Below are 23,315 nucleotides of genomic sequence, written 5' to 3'. Positions count from 1 at the left end.
AAAAAAAAGAAAAAAAGAATCTCTTTTATAAAGTATCTCTTTTTATGCTTGGAGGTTTACAAGTATATCATATTTGATATTGGTGTGTAGTACCAAAAACTAAAAAATAGCAGCTGTTATCAAGCATTAATTTCTCAGAATCTTTCTAAAACACAGTAAACTCAAACATCATAGGAAAGTAGTTGACACGGATAATGAGATATTAAAGGTATTCACAAGATCCAATAATATTGATTTCTATTAATATTTAGAGATGGGATAGAACATTATTTCATAGAAGGTATTTGAAAAAGAATAAATGGGAATGTTTCTTTTATTTACTTATTTTTTTTTACCTCATTTCCATCTTCATTAATTATTGAGATGTAGTTGGGATGAGTCTTATTTGGGTAGGACAACAGGACATCATAATGAGCTAGCTCAACAGAATCCAGGCCAAATTCTTTCCACTGGGATTGAATTTGCTTTGCAAGCTGAAAGTTTTGTTCTGTTCCTGCTAAATGTGGTATCTGTGTAAAATTACTGGTGAACGAAAATTGAAAGTGGTTAGATATTAATGTTTAATCAACTTTTATTCCAAATCAACAAAGTAAAGCAGAGTTACACAAAAATACTTTGAAGTGTGATACGTTAAAAAATTAAAGTGGTACTATTATTGCATGAAATAGATTTTCAAAGTCTGCTTTGAAATTTTTATGCTCTAATTTGTACTAAATCAAGAGAAAAATTGGAGAAACTGATTTTTGTATCATTATGTGTAATCCTATTACTATAACCTCCTATGGTAGATTATCATATTCTTTCTTAAGACCTATACTTCTTGGAACTTACATGGAATTATCTGTTTATATCACTGTGTAAAATATTGAAACAGACAAAAATATTTTATCCAAGAGACCAAGTCATGGATAAAATGTGTGTGTGTGACGTGGCAAGAATTACTAATAATTACATTTATTTAAATACTGAGAGTTATAGACAAGTGATAAACTTTTTGATTAGCAACCATTTATAAAGTATCTTCATCAAAGAATAATCTGAACATACTGATACAAATTCAGAATGAATCTCTTGCACTCCATCTATCATACAGAGTAACACACTTAAAATCAATGACAATAATTTGTCTGAAGAGGAATATCTTTAACAAAGAAATTCTGTGGCCAAAATTTGGCTACCAGAAATATTTTCAGGAGTAGACTAATTTCTCATTTAATATATTTAGATTCTGGTGCTTTTGATTGTTTTAAATTTCTCCCTCCTGGGAAATTTCTTGTTTCCCTGAAGAGCTCATTGGTAAGTACTTTTAACTTAAGCCCTTAAACATATGATAAGATATTATGTAGCATGAAAAGATATATATAGAGAGAGAGAGTTCATAAACTTTTGGAACTTTGTAAATTTCTAGTTTTAAATATGTAGTTTTATAAAATCAACATAATTCCATCCTTATGGTGATTGAAAAAAACCTAATAACCAACATGACTATGATAATTCCAGTTTCAAGTTTCATTCTACCAGGTATTTTAATTTTTTCTCATTTGGTGAATCAACAATGAATTAAAGTAACTCAATTTTTTAAAATTGGAATTTCCTGTAACTTGTTTACTTTAATAATTATATTAAAGTTATTTAAATTGTATTTATAAAAATAGTACTAAAATCCTCATTTGGTAAATGTTTAGGGGCAAAATATCTTACACAGAATTTCTAATATGGAAAATATTGTAACAAAAAGGACACAAACATAAGAGGCAGCTAAGGAGTCTCTATCCCTTATCAGTGAGCACCTGCAGGGAAAACAGAAAAACAGCCAACAGGTTGCTATTTTCTTAAATATTACAAAGATCACAAACTGCAATGTAACTAATGTAGGATGCAGATATCCTGAAGTGCCAGCTATGCCTCTGTCCCTGTAAGCAAAAGGAATTACTATGGGGAATCTTGAACCTACTCACAAAAAAAGCGGGAGAAAATCATTATAAGGCTTTGCTACTATAAGTGAATTTTCTGGTAACAGTCTTGTCACTACCAACTAGGAAACAACATTTTGCTATTATCGGGGTTGGGACTCACTCATTTGAACAAAACACATCCTGGAAAAGATTAGTAGTAGAAAAAAAGATCCATTGCAAATACTAAATAAATTAATTAGAATAAATCATGTAAGTGGTATAATACAGGTGTTGTCATCAACTCAGTATGTAACCCTAGCTGTGTCTTGAGTTTCTCATCTGTATATGGGGAGAACATCACTGTCTCATTACTTCACAAAGACTTGAGGCTCAATTAGATTGCATATTAAATAGCACTTCTCAATGATTTTAATCATTTGAGATGTGTGTCACAAGTTGTTGAACCTACCAGAATATCAAATTTTGTAAAATAAATAAATAAATAAATAAGAATAAGAATAAAAATATGAATTTACAAATTTTCCCAAATAGCCAAATTCTGTTTATATATCACTATAGGGCTGCTTTAAATGTGTTTCTAGTATTGTCACATTATCTCTTTTTTTTTTTTTTTTTTTTTTTGTAACAGACAGAGCCTCATTCTGTTGCCAGGCTGGAATACAGTGGTGCAACCATAGCTCACTAAAACCTGGAACTTCAGCCTCCTGAGTAGATAGGACTACAGGCACATGCCACCATGCCTAGATAATTAAAAAAAAATATTTTGTAGAGATAGAGTCTCACTTAAGGCATCTGCCTTTCTTGTTCTCCCAAAGGGCTGGGATTACATGGGTGAGCCACTGTGCCCGAATACATTATCTCAGTCCTTTAAGAGAGCTACTGTTATTTCTGTTTTAGTACATTTCGTCTTGTTTACAAATAATTTGGCAGTGTTTCCAAGACTTAAAGATGACGAAGGCATTTAGTAAAAGGTGGAATTAGCTGGGCACGGTGGCATGTGCCTGTAGTACTACCTACTGGGGAGGCTGGAGCTCCAAGCTGCAGTGAGCTATGATTGTGCCACTGCACTCCAGCCTGGCAACAGAAGTGAAACCCTGTCTGAAAAAAATACTAATAATAATAATTGAGATAATGTGACAAGACAGTACTTGGAATATATTTAAACCAGTCTGACAGAGATCTATGAATGGATTTTTGTTATTCTGGAAAATGTGTAAATTCTTATTCCTACTTTTTTTTTAACAAAATTTGATATTCTAGTATCAACAAATTACTTGTGACACACATCTCAAGTGATTAACAGATTAAGAAGTGTAGTTTAATATGTGATTTCATTGGGCCTATATATTCAAATACAGACCTATGTATTCAAATACAGACCAGTAAAATTCTGAGACCAAAAGTCTAAAACACCTTTTAAAACAATCTTATCTTGCAAAACAATGTGGAAAAGGAAGAATCCCTCTAGAGAGATGCAAAATGGTAAACAGATCTGTGAATTCAACTGGGTGTTTTCAAAGAAGGAAAAACACAGACAACCCCGTACCCCAAGGCAGAGTGAAAAAAAAGCTGCTCCTAATTAATCTTCCCATTCACTACTGAGGCAGATATTTCAGAGGCAGTGGGGGCTTTTAAGAGCAGAACAAAAGATTTCAAAGGGGGACCAGATGGAAGGTCAGAGGCTTTAATAGTCTCTGACCCATGGGTATATTTTAATTGAAAGCTCTCTGATGGACAAATGGCAAATTGAAAATCTGGAGAGTTTAGGAGGCTTCTGGAGATTCTGTGGTCCTTGGAGGAATGAGAGGGAATTCTTTCAATTTCGTTCTTTTGTGTGTCTATGCTGAATATCCCCCTGAGTTCTGGTTAGAGGAGCTTGGTTAGGGACATGGAGCATAAACAAGAAGCTGACTGCTTAATCTTGCTGAGGGTCCAAAAAGAGAAATAAAGAAAGGCATTTATTTTTCTTCTTTGTTGGTCAATCTATGTCACAAGTTAGTGTTACAGGTAGTTAGACAGGAGCAAGGCAGGAGGGGGCTCTCCCCCCACCCACTAGAATGTCAGGTGATGGTTCGGTTCAGCAATGATCGCATTGCCTCTCTAAAAATGATTTAGCAGTGCCAGGGAGAGGCCAGCTCTTGATGGTCCACACCTGTTAACACCAAAATGTTAACTAAATGCAGACTCCAGGGAGAAGCAACCTCCTGGGCATGCGTGTTAGAGACAAAAATGGTATAGTATAATCTTCCAGGTACACTCCACCAGAAAAAGGAAGAGAGACCCAGATGGGCCTGTGTATACTTCCCTAAACACATTGTGGGTGCTCATTTCCCAAGGGTTAGGAGGGCTGGGCAGCCCACCCTAAGAGAAGAATCATGGGAAAGAGGCAAGCCTAAAAAAGTCCTACCATCACAGTTAAGTGGGGCACTTGGCCTTCTCTCACCTTCATGTGCCTGCTTGGCTCTCTTCCAAGCACACCTTCCTTTCTTTCCTGTTATAAGGCCTTTTAAAATAAACTTCCATTCCTGCTCTGGAACTTGCCTTGGTCTCTTTTTCTGCTTTTGCCACCAGTTGAATTATTTCTTCTGAAGAGGCAAGGACTAAAGTTGCTGCTGACCTTATGGATAGGCTGCTGATAACCTGGAGTAATTTGGATCTCTTCCACCACTAATATTGGGAAAGGAAGAAAGCTGGAACAGCAGCTCTGTCCAGGAGTAAAGACCATACCTTGCCAGACCTCCACTTGTATTATACCTACTATACATTATTATAGTGGAATAAGCACAACAGGCAGAGGAGGGGTTTCCACAAAGATAAAGAAGTTCGAGCTTCAGAGTCTCACATTTAAAACGGCCCTTCCAAAGACCTGAGAGGGATCCTATCAATTTTTATTTATACTTTGAATTCTGTTGTAATTAATACAAACATATAAGTGTTTGTATGATTATATGTGTGCACATCTATGCATACCTATGTGCGTATGTGTGTTTAATGGTCTTTTAATTTAGAATTACAACCTTTATTCACCAGGGAATCCTGCAATCATTAGAGGGACTTCAAGTATTTTTGGACACATGAGCTAACTCAATTTGTAAAAATTCACAAAAGGATCTCATGCTTAAAAAAAAAGCAAGTACTCTGGGCTGGGTGTGGGGGCTCACACCAGTAATCCCAGTACTTTGGGAAGCCGAGGCAGGCAGATCGCCTGAGGTCAGGAGTTTGAGACCAGCTTGACCAACAAGGAGAAACCCTGTCTCTATTAAAAATACAAAATTAGCTGGGTGTGGTGGTGCATGCCTGTAATCCCAGCTACTCAGGAGGCTGAGGCATGAGAATCGCTTGTACCCGGGAGGCGGAGGTTACAGTGAGCTGAGATCACGCCATTGCACTCCAGCCGGGGCAACAAGAGCGAAACTCCATCTCAAAAAAAAAAAAAGGAAAGAAAAGAAAAGAAAAAAAACCAAGTATTCTAATCAATTATATATAGTAATTCTATATAAGTATTTTCTTCTTGGTTGCTTTTTAAATTTACTTATTTATCTCTTTTGTCCTACACTGGAAATAGCTATTTCAGGAAGTAGGGAGCTAGTTTTTAAAATATGCCAAATATATGCTAAATATATGCTCTTTGACTTCATCCATATCATAATAAGATCAGTATTCCCATTTTACAGATGTGGAAAAGAGAGCTCAGAAAGGTTAAGTATTCATCCAAAGTATTAATAGGCAAAGATGGAATTCAAACTCAATTCTAACTCAAAGTCCTTTTTTTTTTTAACTAAAATGCACTATCTTTCTCTAAAGCATTAATCAGCAAACTAGATTCCACTGGCCAAATCTGGACCACTAACTGTTTCTGTACAGTACACAAGCTAAGAATGGTTTTTATATTTTAAATTGGTTTTAAAAATAATATTTTTGACACATCAATTATATGAAATCCAAATTTCAGTGCCCATAAGGAAAGTTTTATCAGAACTGACTGTTTATCTATTTTCTATGACTTCTTTTGTGCTGCAATAGCAGAGCTGACTAGATGTGACACAGATCAGCTGGCCTACAAAGGCTGGTCCTTTTACAGAAAAAGTTTGCTGACTCCTGCTCTAAACCTCTGTAATGACAAAATTTAGCTGAAAGTATAGTCCTCCACAGATGAAATGTGATCCAAGATCTTTAATAAATAAAATTTTAAGAAAGAAGGCCAGTTGCTATATATAAAATATTGGACCAAAACAGAATGATAAATTTTTCTAACAACTTGTCCATATAAACTTTCGAGAATGTGCTTACTATAAAAACTTCTTGATGTTCTCAGCTTTCAGTTCATCCAAAAATGCTTTCATATTATGCTTTGGAGTAATCTTAGTAGCTTCATTGGAGGATTTTATAAACCACCCTGAAAAATACATCCAAAAATAGGCATGAGATATGAGCCTATAGATAGGACTTATTTTTCATTATTGTTGTATCATTTGTAAAACACAAATTATCAATATTACCTCTGACATTAGGTGAGATATTTCTGAATTTTAATTTCTTTTGCCTACTTTCACTGAAAAAGAGTCATGCAAACAGATTTTTAAGTTGCAAATCAATTGCAAAATATTTTTTATCCAACTTCAATGATAGGTATTGCTGTTATTCTAAGAAATGTTTTATGAGATAATCAGGACAAAAATAAAATGACATTAATGTTTCAACTAATGGGTATAAACGAGATGTTCTGAAAATGAAGGCAAAAAGGAGATCCACCTTCTACTTTCAAAAAGTTTCTATCTTCCTCTGCTGACTCAGAATAAGCATTTAATACATTTTTATAATGAATTAATTATGAATATATTTCAAATACATAAATTATTTCCAAGTGTTGAAGGAAATTCAGACTTCTAATTTGCTCTAGTTCTGAAACTAAAACAAAATGCTGTGAGAGTTTGTGTTTCCAGTGAAGTAGGCTTGAGAAATCCAAGTTCAGACAGCTACAGTGAAACTACAATTTACCCCACCTCTCTGCCAGATAGGCGGCCAGAAACAATGGATAGCTAGATCCTGAAGGAGATAAGGCAGGATTCTAGGGTTTATTTAGAGAAATTACAGGATCTGGGAATAAAATAGTTACAAAATTAGTGCCCAACCAGCTTTCATGGAGCTTTCCAATTACTAATTATTCTAGTTCTTAATCGCATGCATACAAATGCACATACACATATACATGCATATTAAAATACATGATTGGACGCAAACAGAAATAAGATTCCACCTGTGCATAAAACAGAAAGACTTGGATTAGAGTGAGGGATCAGGAAACCCCACACTGAGGATGAGATGCTTGAACTGACATCTGAAAAATGAACACGATGAAGAGGATGGAGGCCTGTAGGGGGAGGAGAGAGCAGAGAATCCTAGGTGGTGGGGGGCGGACATCAATAAAGAACTGTTCTGTGTCAGCCACTGAGCACGGAATACAGAGATGAGAGTGAAGGCAATACCAGGAAGAATAAAATCCTTTTAAGAGATGAAGATTGTTATGAGCACAGTGTGTGGTTCAAAAATCTTTTAACAACCCCAAGGTGAAGCTAATGGAAGATATTGAATTTGTTTCAACCCATCTCGTCCATGCCCTGTTCTTCTAAATCCCGAAAAAGGGTCAAGAATTCCGAGCAGGAGTGGACTACCTGGTGATACCTTAGACTAGTCCTGTGTATTAAAGTCCAATGAGGAGCATCTTGGTAAAAGAAGAAATAAAGTGGGGAAAATCCCAGTACTCTGCTAGGAGATTTACATGCTATATTATTTACTATTACCAATAATTTGCAGATAATATTATCCTCATCATAAAATAGGGTAACTAACGCTGAGAGGGACTCGGTAACTTGTTCAAGGCCACTAAGAAGTGGCAAAGTCAAAACTGGAATTTAATAAAAGAGTCTGAGCTTGTCTGTGTGGTTCTGCTTTTCTTAGAAAGTTGGATTAAGTCTGCAAATCAGTACCCAGGAAAAACCGCAAAAGACCTGCTGGTAAAGACCGGTTCAGATCGCTGACCTGGTTCACACAGTTCCCAAGCTTGCCTCTGTTACTTCCAACAAGGAAGAAAGAATGCACAGAGAGGTTGAAAAAAAAAAAAAAAAAAAAAAAACTTCCTTTGCAGCAATATCCTGAATTCTACCGTACACCTGAAACAGTACGGCCCGATAAAAACCCTAAACAAGTCTTGGTGCACAGCTCCCTGGGCGACCTGGTTCAACAGCCCTCAGGGTTTGGCGCTTGTCCTAAACCCATAAAAGTGCCCTGTCTTGCCGGGCTCCAGCACGTGGAACCTTCCTAAGCCCAGTTTCAGGTTCTCTCAGTTCTACCCTCAACCTGAGTGACTGTCCTACCAACAGCTTGTCGAGAACTCAGCCCTGCACCGTTCCCAGCTACCCTCCTCCTAACTCGAGGGGTGCTCACCCCACATTACCCCGACCCTAATCGCCGCCCCTGGGGAAGACCAGCAACAGGACTCCACTCGGCAGCTGACCCGCGAGTCCCAGCACCGCGGCACCACGGGGAAGACTCCGAGGTTTGCTCCGCGAGGCGCCCCCCTACCGAAGAGGAAGCCGAGGAGAAAGAAGCCACCCGCCAGCATCAGCGCCCCAGCGCACAGCCAGCGCGGGCGGCGCGCAGTGGCCACAGCCGAGTCGGCTTCTTGAAGAAGATTCCACATCTCGGCGCAAGCAGAGCCGGCCTCCCGGGACCCGCGCCTGTGCTGCTGCTCTACTGAGCGCCCTCCAACCACCACGGCGGGGTAAAGTCTCTCTCACTCTCAGTAATGCCTCCCTTATCAGCCCTGCAGGCTGGAATTCGCTCCCGGTCCTGGGGTCCAGTTTCTCCACCGTAGCAGTGTTTCTAGAGTGCGCTGAACCAATCCGAGCGAGAGAGAGAGAGAGGCAACATCTGCCCTGCCTCCAGGAGAAGGAAATCCGGCCCCTTTCGAGAGGCGCCTTAAAAAAAAAAAAAAAAAAAAAAAAAAAAAACTTTCTTGGAGAATGTCTAGCTCTTGCTTAAATATAAAAATGAGAGGAAGAAAGAGACTCTCCTCTCTCCACTCCTATAATTATGAGGAACTTTTATTCAGCTCTGAAATTCTATACAATCTCTACAATACTCTACTGAATAAAAGTAGAGCAGAAAAAGCTGCGCTTTTTTTCCATAGTCGGGAACGCTTGTCATCAGTGTAAATCACCACCGCGCCCTTTTTCCTAATGAATATTATTGTTATTAATAAACATGTAGGGTATTATCCTCCACTTACATTACAAAACCATTTTTTAAAGAAATAGGCCGGGCGTGGTGGCTCACGCCTGTAATCCCAGCACTTTGGGAGGCCGAGACGGGCGGATCACGAAGTCCAGAGATTGAGACCATCCTGGCCAACATGGTGAAACCCCATCTCTACTAAAAACACAAAAATTAGCTGGGCGTGGTGGCGGGCGCCTGTAGTCCCAGCTACTCAGGAGTCTGAGGCAGGAGAATCGCTTGAACCCGGGAGGCAGAGTTTGCAGTAAGCCAAGATAGCGCCACTGCACCGGAGCCTGGTGACAGAGTGAGACTCCGTCAAGAAAGAAAGGAAGGGAAGGGAAGGGAAGGGGAGGGAAAGGGAGGGGAAGGGAGGGGAGGGGAGGGGAGGAAAGAAAAGAATACTGGAACTTGTTGAAGGCAGAGACTTTATTTTCATATCCCGGCTATGTCTGGCTACTGTCTTACGTAATAGATATAATCAATCTTGGTTGGATTAACCAGAAGAATCATCATACAAAATTATATCCCTGCCACAAATTCTTAATAATAATAATGATATTTCGAGGGAGAGAATAGCTACATGCTTTTTTAAAATAAACTGTGTTCTTATAATCCGTGAGAGAGGCCGTGCATTTACTAGGAGTGCTTTACGGAAGCACTACTTTTAACAGAACCATGAGGTAGGATTTGACCCAGTGGAGATGAAAAGAAACATTAGGGGCCATGGGCCAGCTGAGTAGGCAAAGGCAGAAAACTCACAGTGTATTCAAGGAATAGCAAACAGTTTGCTTTGAGAAAGGGAGAGCACAGTATGAGTTAAGTGGAGAAAGATGGGCTAGATTGTACAGTCTTGGGTGCTTCGATGAAGACTTTCTGAGCAAAGTGAAAAATTTGGGAAAATTAATTTGTCAGCAATGAACCATGACAACTCCTAGATGACCTAGGGTGGGAAAGAAGGGAATTTCTTCATCTCTTTCTAACAAAACCCTGAATGTACTATATCTTTCCTAATGTTCCTGTTGTCAAATCTAGAGATGGCTAATAATAGTGACTAATATTTAAAGAGCACTTATTATGAGTGATGCATGTTATGTACATCACCTCATTTAATCACCATTGGAAGCTTTCAATGTTTGTCCTATTACTCTTACTGATTTACACATGGTAAAACTGGAATTTAGCTAGATTAGGTAAGTCATTCAAAGTCACAAAGCTAAGACTTGATATAATGTCTGTCTTACTTTGTACCACTCTACAGTCTCTATTCAGCGCAGGATACCTTTATGGAGTTTGGTTGTGGCACTGGAGGGAGCACTGAGTTTGGAGTCAGAAGACTCTTAACAATCTTTGGACCTGGTCCTGTCCAAGCTGTGTACCCTTGGGTGCTAAGTATTCAACTTACCAGAATATATCTTCTCATTTGTAAAACATGGGATCACCCAGTAACATTACCCAGTACAGTTGGTTAATGTGTTTTCTCTGAAGGTTAGATGTGATTATAAGTGAGCAAATTTCAGTTAAATATAAAAGTGATTTTTGAATAATAGAATTTATTCAATTAATAATTGAATTAATAAGACGCTATGGTGAAGAGGATGTATTTGAAGAATTCAGACAACGAATGAACATCTGTCACATATTGTAAGCCTTGTAGAACTTAGTTTAGTGGAGAAGGTAAACCTTCAACAAGTAGTTAATAACCAATATACTGAGAATTTTCTATATGGAGGACACTACACTATGTGCTTTATATGCATTATTTCACTTAATTCTCATGACTTATCCTGAAATAATTTAAAATCTCTAACAGGTGATTATGTAAACCACACTAGATTTTTCTGTTGCACGCTGTATTATTATTTACCTTTTACAGATAAGAAAATAGGTTTAGAGAAATTGATTAAGTTTTGTGGAGCGCTAAGGAGTTAAAAGAAAAATGAAAAATGGGCTTAGCTGGCAGGAACAGAAACAGGGGTAGAGGGGAATGAATGTTCCAAGAATAGGGTCAACTGCAAATGGCTCACTTAGCACCCAAGCATCCTGTTAGAAGCACCCAGCTCACAGCCCATCTGTAACCAAGCATCCTGTCTGCAAGCATCCAGCCTAAGGAGCACCCTTATAAAACTCCACTCGAGTCCCTGCCTCTTTGCAGACAGCCTTCCCTCTGCTGTCTGGCCAGTTGCTCCCTTGCAATGTGTCTCCCCTTTTCTCTAAATAAATATGCCTTTCTAAACTCATTACTGTCTTGGTATTAAGCTAAATTCTTTTACTACCTGCACGCCAGCCTCACACAGTTGTTGACCATGACAACTTTCTCAAGAAAACAATTGGCAGATGTTTATTTTCTGAATCCCACCAATAAGCATTAGGCCATACTATACTTCCTTCTTTAACTATTGGAAAAAGATTGAAGATGACTCTTCATGTCAGAATTTGTGGAAACAAACATGAACTAAATCAAAGTATTATACTTATCTATGAGGTGTGTTCCAGAAAAAAATTAAAATATTTTTAATTCCTCTTATTTCCAGCCTTTTACCCATATTTGCCTTTGAAAAATACTTAGTCAAGAAAAATCACTGGCTGCTTTATTTATTTATTTATTTATTTATTTATTTATTGTCAAAGTCTGGCTTTGTCACCTCAAACTGCTGGGCTCAAGCAATCTTCCCACCTCAGCCTGCCAAGTAGCAGAAGCTACAAACACCAGCCACCAAGCCTTACTCATTTAAAAAAAAATTTTGTAGAGACAAGGTCTTTCCATGTTGCCCAGGCTGATCCTGAACTGGCCACAAGCAATCCTCTTGTGTCAGCCTCGCAAAGCCCTGGTAATAAATACATGAGCCACTATGCCCAGCCTCCTTCGCTGATTCTTAATCTGTAAACATAGCCTTCTTGAACTCTAAACTGCATGCTAAATAACATAGCTCTAGAAGATAAAAATTCTAACTTGTTTCTCCAAGTAATTTGATTTTTTTTAAATTTCAATGTTTTTAAATTGGGGGTGGTTAAATAGGCATTTATATTTGTTGAATTCTTTTTGTCATACGTTAAATATATGTTCACTTCATTGTATTTAAAGTATAAATTTTAAAATTGATATAAACAAAAAGATAGGGCCATAGATAAATAAGAATGTTCCCTAATGGTTCATCTGAATTCTATTGTTTCAAAGTAATTAATTCTTATTCTCCTTATGCTAACTTTACCTAAAGTAGGGGAATATTTGCAGAGGGAACTTTGTAGACAGATTTCTTTGCTTTGGAATTTTGAAAAATAGAAAATGTGGTAATACTGTTTCCAATGTAATGATGAAATGGAGTAGTAAATGAACATATTTTAGGAAAAAAACGCTTGTAATATTTTAATAAAATATATATTTTTCCTCTGTTAATTTTTATTACTAAAATAAAATGCTTTTTTTTTTTTTTGAGTTGGAGTGTTGCTCTGTTGCCCAGGCTGGAGTGCAGTGTCATGATCTTGGCTCACTGCAACCTCCGCCTCCCCACTTCAAGATATTCTGCTGACTAGCCTCCTGAGTAGCAGGGACTACAGGTGTGTGCCACCACGCCCAGCTAATTTTTGTATTTTTAGTAGAGGCAGGGTTTCACGTTAGCCAGGATGGTCTCAATCTCTTGACCTCATTATCTGCCTGTTTCGGCCTCCCAAAGTGCTGGAATAACAGGCGTGAGCCACCGCGCCTGGCCAAAATGCTTATTTTTTGATGTATACAGAAGTATAAAAAGTAAGAAGCTTTAAGTACCATTTTGTACCCCTCTCTCCTTTGCCTTAACATATCACCATCCAGAGATGAATACCGTCAACATTTTGGTAGTAATTATTTGAGACATTTTTCTTCAAATACACACAATACTTCAAATGAAAAATGAAATCATGCTATGCCTTTATTTTTAAGGAAACTTTTAATTAATATATATACATAAAATGTACAAGTCTTAAGTGTACAGCTTGATGAGTTTTTACAAAATGAACACCCTGGGCATTCAGCATCAAGATCAAGAGACAGGGTATCAACACAACTCCACAAGCCCTCGTCACATCCCCTTTATATCACTATCTTTCATGCTGACGGATATCCACTATTCTCCTATTCTAAATTCTAAATAGTGTCTAGTTTTGCTGTTTTGAAATTTCTGTAATTGGAATCATGTAGTACTTGTATTTTTGTGTTTGGCTTGTTTCCCTAGGAACTATGCTTGTGAAATACATTAGTAGTGTGCTAGTAAATCAGCTCTAAAGAAGGGGAAAAGCCTTGGTTTGCAGCATTTACTGATTTCTGTGATGCAAATATTCCCACCACGGCAGATTTCAAGGGAAAAACAAGAAGTTACTGAATGTGCAGTCTGAAAGGGAAGGCCACAGTTGACTTTTGTAAGCTGGCAGAAGCAGGCTGCAGCACACCACTGGACACTCCCTATCTTTCCATGTAGCAATAGTTCATTAATTTTCAGTGTTGTGGATTTATCAATTGTATAAATGTTTTGCAATTTATTTATCTATTCTCTCCTTGATAGATTTTTAGATTTTCTCCAGTTCTTGGCTATTAGAAATTGTACTTCAGTGAACTTTCTTGTGCATATCTTTTGGAGGTCATATGTATTTATTTTTCTGGGTATTTATCTAGAAGTCTTAGGTATGTATATGTTCAGCTTTAGTAGAAAATTTTAGAGTTTTCAAAGGTTTTTATGTACTACTTATACCAGAAGAGTATGTGGAATTCCAGTTTCTCTCTGTTCTTGCCAACCGACTGGTATCTTACTGATGACAACTAAAATGGAGCAACTTTTCCTGTGGTTGCTGCTAATTTGTACTCTTCTTTTTTTGCACTGACGAAGTGTTTTGTCCCATTTTCTCTTGGGTATTCTGCCTTTTTCTCTTTTATTTGTAGGAGTTTTTGTATATATTATGACTATATTTTTATAATTTATTTTATTCAATAATGCAGAATTTTACATGAGCATATAAAATATCTATCTTATCGTTTTGTCACATTATAGAATTTATAAAATATTATATTTATAATATTTTAAAGAATAGACATAAAATGGGGTGTTTCATTTTTATTCATATCAAAATTCTTATCAAGTAAGTGATTTGCAAACATTTCATTTGACATTGTAGTTGTCTTTTCACTTTCTTGGCAATATCACATGAGTACTTAAAACAAATTTTTTTACATGTACCTGATTCACATGAGAATTTAATAGATGCTCCCTGACTTACAATGATTTGGCTTAGGATTTTTCAACTTTATGATGCTGCATAAGTGATATACATTCAGCAAAAACCATACTTCAAGTACTCATACAATCATTTTGCTTTTCACTTTTTGAACAGTATTCAATACATTACATGAGATACTCAACACTTTATAACAAAATAGGCTTTGTATTAGATGATTTTGTTGAACTGTTGGCTAATGTAAGTGTTCTGGGATGTTTAACTTAGGCGAGGCTAAGTTATAATGTTCAATAAGTTAGATATATGAAATCATACATATCCAATTTTAAATTTATCTCAGTCAGTAACTCACATATGCAAATATGGGCAAATTGTTCAATTTTGCCTCATTTGTTATCTTTACCATTCCCAGAAAAGGCTCTTCTCAAAGTTACCAATGGTCTACGTCTTTTCAAAGGCAGTGATCAGTTGTTTGATTCTGTTTTTTGTGTGTGTGTCTGTGTGTGTGTCTGTGTGTCAGTGGAATAACTGAACCATGTGATATGGTATAGCTGTAAGAATTCTTTGGACCCATAAGAACATCTGTTCTTACCAAACAGGAAAAACATGACAAAGGTTTAGGTTTCCATCAAGATCAGAGGTATTTTGACCTATGTAAGAAGATATTTTAAATAATATAAAAGCCAAAGAAAATTAAATCCAGTGATATAACCCTGGGTGGGTTTGCAGAGTTCTGTGGGAAAAAATATTATAGGTGAAATCCAAACTGAAACATGAAATGTACCTGAGCTATAAGATCTGCAAGACCATTTAGTGAGTTGATATGGTGACTACAGATAAGACTGAGTATGTTCTATCACAGTAACAGATATCAGAGTCCCTGGTCAATATCTTAGGTGAATATGCATATTCCAACCATCTAGGGGAGTATCCTCAAAGACTCTGTGGTAACACTGTTGTTTCCTTTGTGGGAAAGCTTACTTTTACCCTTAAAATATTTAAAGTAAACACAGAAATATTTAGGTAATTAAACCCATTAGTTAAAATAAGTTTAAGCTATTTAGTATTGCAAAAATGTGATGCATACTGTTCAAAAGAATATTGACTATTCAATGAAACTTGTTTCTAACGTAAGCTGTATAAATTGAGTAGTTGAGCTCACCTTTTGAGTTTTAAATTCAAAGTACTTATTGTATTTATATGCACTGTGACTGGAATATGGAAAAGAAGTTAAAATCAGGCCAGGCACACTGGCTCACTCCTACAATCCTAGCACTTTGGGAGGCTGAGGTGGGCAGATTGCTTGAGCTCAGGAGTTCCAGACCGGCCTGGGCAGCATGGTGAAACCCTATCTCTACAAAAAATAGAAACATTATCTGGGTGTGGTGGCTTGCGCCTATAGTCTCAGCTACTGGGGAGGCTGAGGTGAGAGGATAGCTCACACCTGGGAGGTTGGAGATGCAGTAAGCCTGAGTGCAAGCCACCGCACTCCAGCCTGGGTGACAGAGTGAGACCCTGTCTCAAAAAAAAGAAAAAAGAAGTTAAGATTACTCATAATTATAAATTAAATACATTAGACTTACAAGAATTAATTTTAAGTACTTAGAAATGTTTGTTGGACAGACCATTGAAGTACCTAAAATATTAATAGAATACATTTATAAATGTTATTTAAAATGCTTAACAGTATTTAATTAACTATGTAAAATAAGATGAAGACTATGAGATATCCTGTAAGTTATTGTTAAAATTTATTAGATCTCTAAATAGAGTAGGATATGCCAAGACCAGCTCAGTCTGGGAGACCCTAACCCAGCGGCGCTAGAGGAATTAAAGACACACACACAGAAATATAGAGGTGTGAAGTGGGAAATCAGGGGTCTCACAGCCTTCAGAGCTGAGAGCCCCGAACAGAGATTTACCTACATATTTATCAACAGCAAGCCAGTCATTAGCATCGTTTCTATAGATATTCGATTAACTAAAAGTATCCCTTATGGGAAATGAAGGGATGGGCCGAATTAAAGGAATAGGTTGGGCTAGTTAACTGCAGCAGGAGCATATTCTTAAGGCACAGATCGCTCATGCTGTTGTTTGTGGCTTTAGAATGACTTTAAGCGGTTTTCCACCCTGGGCAAGCCAGGTGTTCCTTGCCCTCATTCCTGTAAACTCATAATCTTCCAGCTTGGGCATTAGGACCATTATGAACATGTTACAGTGCTGCAGAGATTTTGTTTATGGCCAGTTTTGGGGCCAGTTTATGGCCAGATTTTGGGGGGCCTGCTCCCAACAAAGATATATATATATATATATATATATAGAGAGAGAGAGAGAGAGAGAGAGAGAGAGAGAGAGAGAATATCAAGAAGCTAAAGAACAGGGTTTTTTTTAAAAAAAATGTAGCTTCAATCAGTTAAATATTGATTATAAAAATTAAAGTAAAACTCTGAAGAGTTTTCTGTATATAAACCTGTCCTCAAGGATATAAAAAAACAGTCAGTGCAGACACTCGGAGAGTTTAACAAAGTTAACTGCTAATTCCTTCATTAACACATTCTCTTCTAGACTGTATGACACCATTGTCCTCTGAAACTGACTGGTGTCCCTTCTCAGTCTCCTTTGCCAGCCCCACCTTTTTTACCAGACCTTTAAATGTTGGAGTGTTCAAGGGCTCTCCCTTTGGCCCTGCTCTTTTCATTCTATAGTGTCTCTTGAGGTGATTTCAAACTCCAAGTACCATCTATATCTGGCCACAACTGGCTAGAGGTTCACCAAACACATTTCCCTATTGTTCTGGGAATACAGCTAGGCCGCATGTCTCAGTCTCCCTTAAAGGTAGGGGTGTTCTCATTATTGTGTAAGAGCTAATAACATATGAGAGGAACTGATGTATGCCCCTTCCCAAGCTTATCCCCCCTCCAAAAACCTCCTATACAATTTTCCCCTCTCTTTGTTTACCCTAATGGTTTCTGAAACACACAGAGGCTCTAGCAGAGGTCCTGGAGAATGATACAGCCACAGACAGAAAGAGCCTAGATTTCTAAACCATTGCTAGGAGCAATCAATAACACCCAAATAAACTTTATAGCATAAAAGAATAAATTATTTTTTTAACTGAATGGATTGATTTGGTACCGAAGCTGGTGCACTAAACACTTCTGATCTTGATTGAGACCTGCATTTTTTTCATATTTATTGTCCACTTAGACTTCTCCCTTGAGATTCAGCATTAAATATGTAATTACTTAATTGAGGTCTCCAACTGGAAGTCTATTAGCTCAAACTTCACATAGTGAAAGCTAAGTTGCTCTACAACCCACTGCCCAACAAATTTAGTTTGTGCCTCCCCAATACCAACCCAACCTATTGCCAGACTTCCCTCCCTGTCGTACCTGAATAAATGATGAAGCCACTCTTCACAGCAGTTCAGGCTAAAATCCCATCACTCTTGACTGTTTTACTCATAACCAGCAGCTACCTCTACATAGTCCTAAAAGGGAAAAAAAAGTAATCTTTTCCTCGTAAACCTTTGCCTTTACTCTTTATTTTTCTCTGCAAAACAAAGTTTAAACTTTTTATCAAGATGTACAAATCTTTGCAAAATCTCATACCAATCTAGTATTGTGATGAAATTCTACCTTGAAAACCTCATGCCCTTGGTCACAGTGAAATGGATGAAGAGTAGATATCTGACTCAGCTTTGGAGAATATTTTTGCTAAGGTGTTGAATTCAAGTTTAAAGTGACTGGAAGCATTACATGAGTGGCTAGCTAGCTTCTACTTCACATATGAAGTGAATAACAAAGAAAACAGGATTAACTAGAAAGCAGAATAAAGCAAGTACCCAGAGAGGAGCAGAAACAATATTAGAAATGGAGCACTCCTTCAATTTATAATCTCCAAGATCTTGATTCCTGCATTTCCTGAGACCCATTGTCACTTCTACATTTTGCTTCTATGAGACATTCTTGTGTCTTTATAATAAGCCCCTATCACCATTAATCCATCTCTTTTTTGCTTAACTAACTGGAATTGGTTTATTTTATCCACTGTAAAGAATCTTGAATAATTAAGCTTTCCAGACTCATCTCTAATTCACTAGTACTCCCTGATTCCCTCCTGCCATCACATATGAAAACTGGATACACTGAACTTCAAATGGTTTCTAGAATATTGTTGGCTATTTTGTGATATTAGGATTTTTAAAAAAATCTGTCTCATTTGTCTGTGATATTCACTGCCACTTAGCTTTCTGGAAATGTTTTAGTCATGCATTAGGGCTCGTCTCAAATATCACCCTTGCATTGGACTTATTTGGACCTTCTGCAGGAAGATATTTTTATTCTATCTTTTGTGCTGTCATAGTACTCTATCTACCCATCTGTAATGACATGAAGGACATGAAATCATTATTGAAAGATTTTCTTCCTCATTAGACTGACGTAAAGGCAGGAATGATGCCCAATTAATCCTGAATGCCTCAAGTATACTACACAATTTGGCACATAGTTGAATGTCTATTTGTCAAATGAAGGAAGAAATACATGAAAGAAGAAACTGTGCTAGCCCTGCCAATTATTATTTTAGCAGATGATATCTTATTTTAATTGTTTAAGTTTCAAATGATCTTTGTGGTATACTGGCTTATTTGTTTAGGTTATTTCTCAGCACATTCTTTGCATATTTTATTACCCATCAGCAATAAAAGTCAAGAAGGGAAAGAAGGAATTGTAATAATCAGCCCTTCACACCCTTATTTCTCTTCCTTAATATTTCCCCAAGTTTTTATTTTGTTCTCACAATTAAGTCTATACTACTTAGAAAATACGATTAAATCTTCTATGCTCCTGTGGTTAGAAATTTTTCTGGGATGGATTTAAAGTTGAACATCTATTGCAACTTAAAATTTTTGTTAAAGTTGCTCTTTCTTTCTAATGGCAATTATGTTGGGCTAGAGGATAAATAGTTGGAGATAATGGAATTTTCTCTTAGTGTTATTGCTGCCTCGATTCTTCTATATCTTGTAATGGACTCTCTGGAAATTATAATAATAATGAATACTAACTTAATATTTATCAACCACAGAGCCAGGGGCTGAGCCAAGTGTTTTTATATACATTGTCTTATTTACTCCTTTTCTTAGCACTGTGACTGTAGTACTTTCATAATATGTATAACTTTAGAGGTATTTTGAGTTACTAAGAAATAACATGAAAACAAGCTCTTTGCACCTGTAAGATTACTAGCTAGGACGGCTTTGTAAGAGAAAGACCTCTTTACCCTTCAGGAGTAGCAGGAAAAGTATGCTATTCAACAGGATTGGCTTATCCACCTGACTGACGTAATCATATATGAGATGACACTGACATCAGCTTTCTTTCTCCAATTGTTGATAATTTGGTTCCTTATTTCTTGTCCTTTCTCTTGAGTAATTTGACCTGTCCTGTTCCAGTTCTTCCCTTCCAGAGCAGGAAAGTCAAAGGAAAGGAGGAAGTTGTGTAGAAGAAAACAGTTTCAAGAGGCATTCTCCGGAAAGACTGAAACATTATGCTAACCGGTCAAAACATATTTTGAGAAGTTAAATTTGGATTAGAAGTCTCTTTCTATAAATTTTTTTTCAATTTTTAAAAGTTTTCATCTTTAAAAAATGTGTTTTTCAAATTTTATCAAAAAGCTCCATCTTTGTCCTAGCTGAACTCACAGGAAAAGGAATGTTTTCAGATCTCAGATCTGAATAAGCAGGGGAACAGCACATCTCTGAGGGGGCAGGCTGGTAAAGAGGGCCCCATTTGAAAAACTCAGAAACAAGAAAGGATTTTAAGTGGGAACCAGGAGTTTCTCTTCAAAATAATCCTTTACACTCTGTTCATTAAAATATATATATATTTTATATATTTAAATATTACATATTTAAATATAAATTTATTTATTTAAATACATTAATTTAAATAGTATATTTAAATATATTAATTTAGATAGTATATTTAAATATATTAATTTAGATAGTATATTTAAATATATTAATTTAGATAGTATATTTCAATATATTAATTTAGATAGTATATTTCAATATATTAATTTAAATAGTATATTTAAATAATATATTATTTAAATAGTATATTTAAATAATATATTATTTAAATAGTATATTTAAATAATATATTATTTAAATAGTATATTTAAATATATTGATTTAAATATTATATATTTAAATATATTGATTTAAATATTATATATTTAAATATATTGATTTAAATATTATATATTTAAATATATTGATTTAAATATTATATATTTAAATATATTGATTTAAATATTATATATTTAAATATATTGATTTAACTATTATATTTATATATTGATTTAAATATTATATATTTAAATATATATTATATAAATATATATATTTTAAATATTATATATATAAATTTAAAAAGTAGTCCTTTCAGAAGGTCTAAGGATTTCTCAACTGCTGATAATCACAAGGGAACAAACTGTGTCTCCAGATAGGGAGAAAGTGAGAGTTGCAACATAGTTCCAGACTCCAGAAGAAAAGGGTTCACGTGCCACAGATTGCCAACATATCCTCTGATAACTTAGCTTCTGCTTAGAGTGCTTAGGCCTGTATCGCCTATCTACTATTTTCTCTATTTCTTGGGAAAGCTGTCTGATTCTATCTGTGTTTCTATCTGGATATTTAGCACTTATTGCCATTTTATTATATTATCATATATTATTCAACTGGATTATGCGGTTTAATAGAATGTTGGCCTAGGAATCAGACCAGTGGTTTAATGCACTGAAAATACATAATAATGTTATAATAACTAACAGTTATTGCTTATTTGCTCTGTGTTGGGACTGTGCTTAATGCTTTACATGGAATGTTGAGAATTACTGAAGAGTTCAGTGAGCAACAGACTATGAAGGTAGATCTATGTGATAAAAATTTAGTTTGGTAACAGAATAAAATATGTAAAATGAAGTTATCTGTGGTGTATGTGGGATTTGTCCTTAGACAGAAGTGTAGGAGGGGGCATTTCAGATGAATGTTGCTATTTCTACAAGTCAAGCCAAGTAACTCAATAGAATAAAAATTTGCCATTATTAATTGTTATTACTATTAATTTGCTCAGGCCTGGGCAGCTGTATGTCATACCTTCAGTAAAAAGGAATACCCATAGCCTAGACATTGAAACTAGTATATTTATTGTTCCAGATACTTAACAGAGCTGAGTGATGCCCTTCATTCAGGAGCTCCTGGGGAACACAGTGCTATGTAATAGAGTGAAATGGGAATCAGTGAGAGGAAGAAAAATAACTTCATCAGGAATGTGAATCCAAGATTCTTAAAAGGGCAGAGTACTTTTCTCATTCGTTGTTTCCCTTTTACCTCCATTCAATTAAAGAGACTTGGGGTCATCGATGTTTCTTTTCTCTTCCATTTCATTTTTGACTTAATACACAAATGGAGTATGTTATTGACAGAGGGGCCCCCTTGTGGTCCAGCGTAAACTCCCTCATTCAATCAAAACTCTGCACACCGAAAACCTATATGATTCATAAGCAAGTGGCATAGGGGTTTGCACTAGGTCGTATTTCAACAGGTAGCATACCTCCAATTTATTTGTTTATTTTTCAGTTGCTTACTTTGTATTTGCATTTTCTGGGTAATAGATTCTTGGCAAGAAACAGGTAAGGCTATCATAGCCCAATATATGGAGTTCTATAACTCAGCACTTTAAAGAAAATAGTCCTCAGGACTTTAAAAAAGTTTTAAAAAACATTTTTAAAAAGTTTTTAAAAGGCAAATTAAATAGTTGTTTTTTAAAAAATCTTTTTACCTTTAAAATGCTATTAATTTAAACATGATTATGAACAATAGATTGCTAGTGAAAAATGATGGGGTTCTGGACGAGCCAGATATTGCACAGCTTCCCTTGGGGCAAGTATGGTGATCAATGTGGGTATTGCATGCTGGAGTCATTCAACTTGGTGTCCTAGTCTTGTATATATATATTTAATTTCATATTTAAATTGTACAATTATATTATTTTGACTATAGTCAATCTGTTGTGCTATTAAATACTAGATATTATTTATTCTTTCTATTTTTCGTACCCAGTAACCATCCTCACCTCACCCTCAGAGGCTACACTACCATTTGCAGCCTTTGGTAACTATCCTTCCGCTCTCTATCTCCATGCATTCTATTGTTTTGATTTTTACATCCCACAAATAAATGAGAACATGCAATGTTTGTCTTTCTGTGCCTGGATTATTTCACCTAAAATAAAATGTTTGTCTTTCACCCAAAATAATAAAATATTTGTCTTTCTGTGCCTGGATTATTTCTCCTCAAATAATGATTGCCAGTTCCATTCATGTTGTTGCAAATTTATTCCATATATCTTTACCTTCTGTTCTGGTACCATACCCATCTGTGTTCAAATTTTTTTTGTACTGAAAAGTATATATATACACACACACATATATATATATATATACGTATATATATATATCTCTCTCCAATTCCCTGTGATACTGAGGAAAGACAGCATATATATATACACACACACACACACACATATACACACATATATGCATGTGTATGTCTATATGTATATATACACACATATACATATATACATGTATATGTATATGTGTATATATACACACATATACATGTATATATGTATATGTGTGTGTATATATACACACACATATACATATACATATACAGCTACTGAGTGACAAGTGGTATGGTATAATATCACCTGTCACTCAGTAGCTATCATATATATATATATATATATATATATATATATATATATAAAACAAGGAATAGTTTCCAGGAACCCCAAAGATACTGAAATCTGAGGATGATCAGCTCAAGTCCCTTACATAAAATGGCGTAGTTAT

At 35.9% G+C, this 23,315-nt stretch overlaps 1 protein-coding gene across 4 annotated transcripts in view; it reads right to left on the bottom strand.

The window, feature by feature from the left end:
* Window positions 1–8,810, bottom strand: part of FOLH1 (folate hydrolase 1) — a 65,338-nt gene extending 56,528 nt beyond the window's left edge. Inside the window, exons 1-3 of one of the 4 annotated variants that reach the window (XM_002822339.5) lie at window positions 8,499–8,810; window positions 6,207–6,312; window positions 336–522 (exon numbers count right to left, since the gene is read on the bottom strand). In XM_002822339.5, the coding sequence (XP_002822385.3) occupies window positions 336–522; window positions 6,207–6,312; window positions 8,499–8,616 (411 nt within the window). In that variant the 5' untranslated portion in view covers window positions 8,617–8,810. Of the gene's footprint in view, window positions 1–335; window positions 523–6,206; window positions 6,313–7,173; window positions 7,999–8,498 lie in introns of those variants that run through there. The other 3 variants (XM_024255682.2, XM_054524888.2, XM_054524891.1) reach the window with 3 other exon arrangements.
* Between the last annotated feature and the right edge of the window lie 14,505 nt (window positions 8,811–23,315).

Source organism: Pongo abelii, chromosome 9 (assembly GCF_028885655.2).
Source record: "Pongo abelii isolate AG06213 chromosome 9, NHGRI_mPonAbe1-v2.0_pri, whole genome shotgun sequence".
Taxonomy (NCBI): domain Eukaryota; kingdom Metazoa; phylum Chordata; class Mammalia; order Primates; family Hominidae; genus Pongo; species Pongo abelii.
Note: the sequence above shows the minus strand (reverse complement) of the source record. Positions and strands in the feature narration are given on the sequence as shown.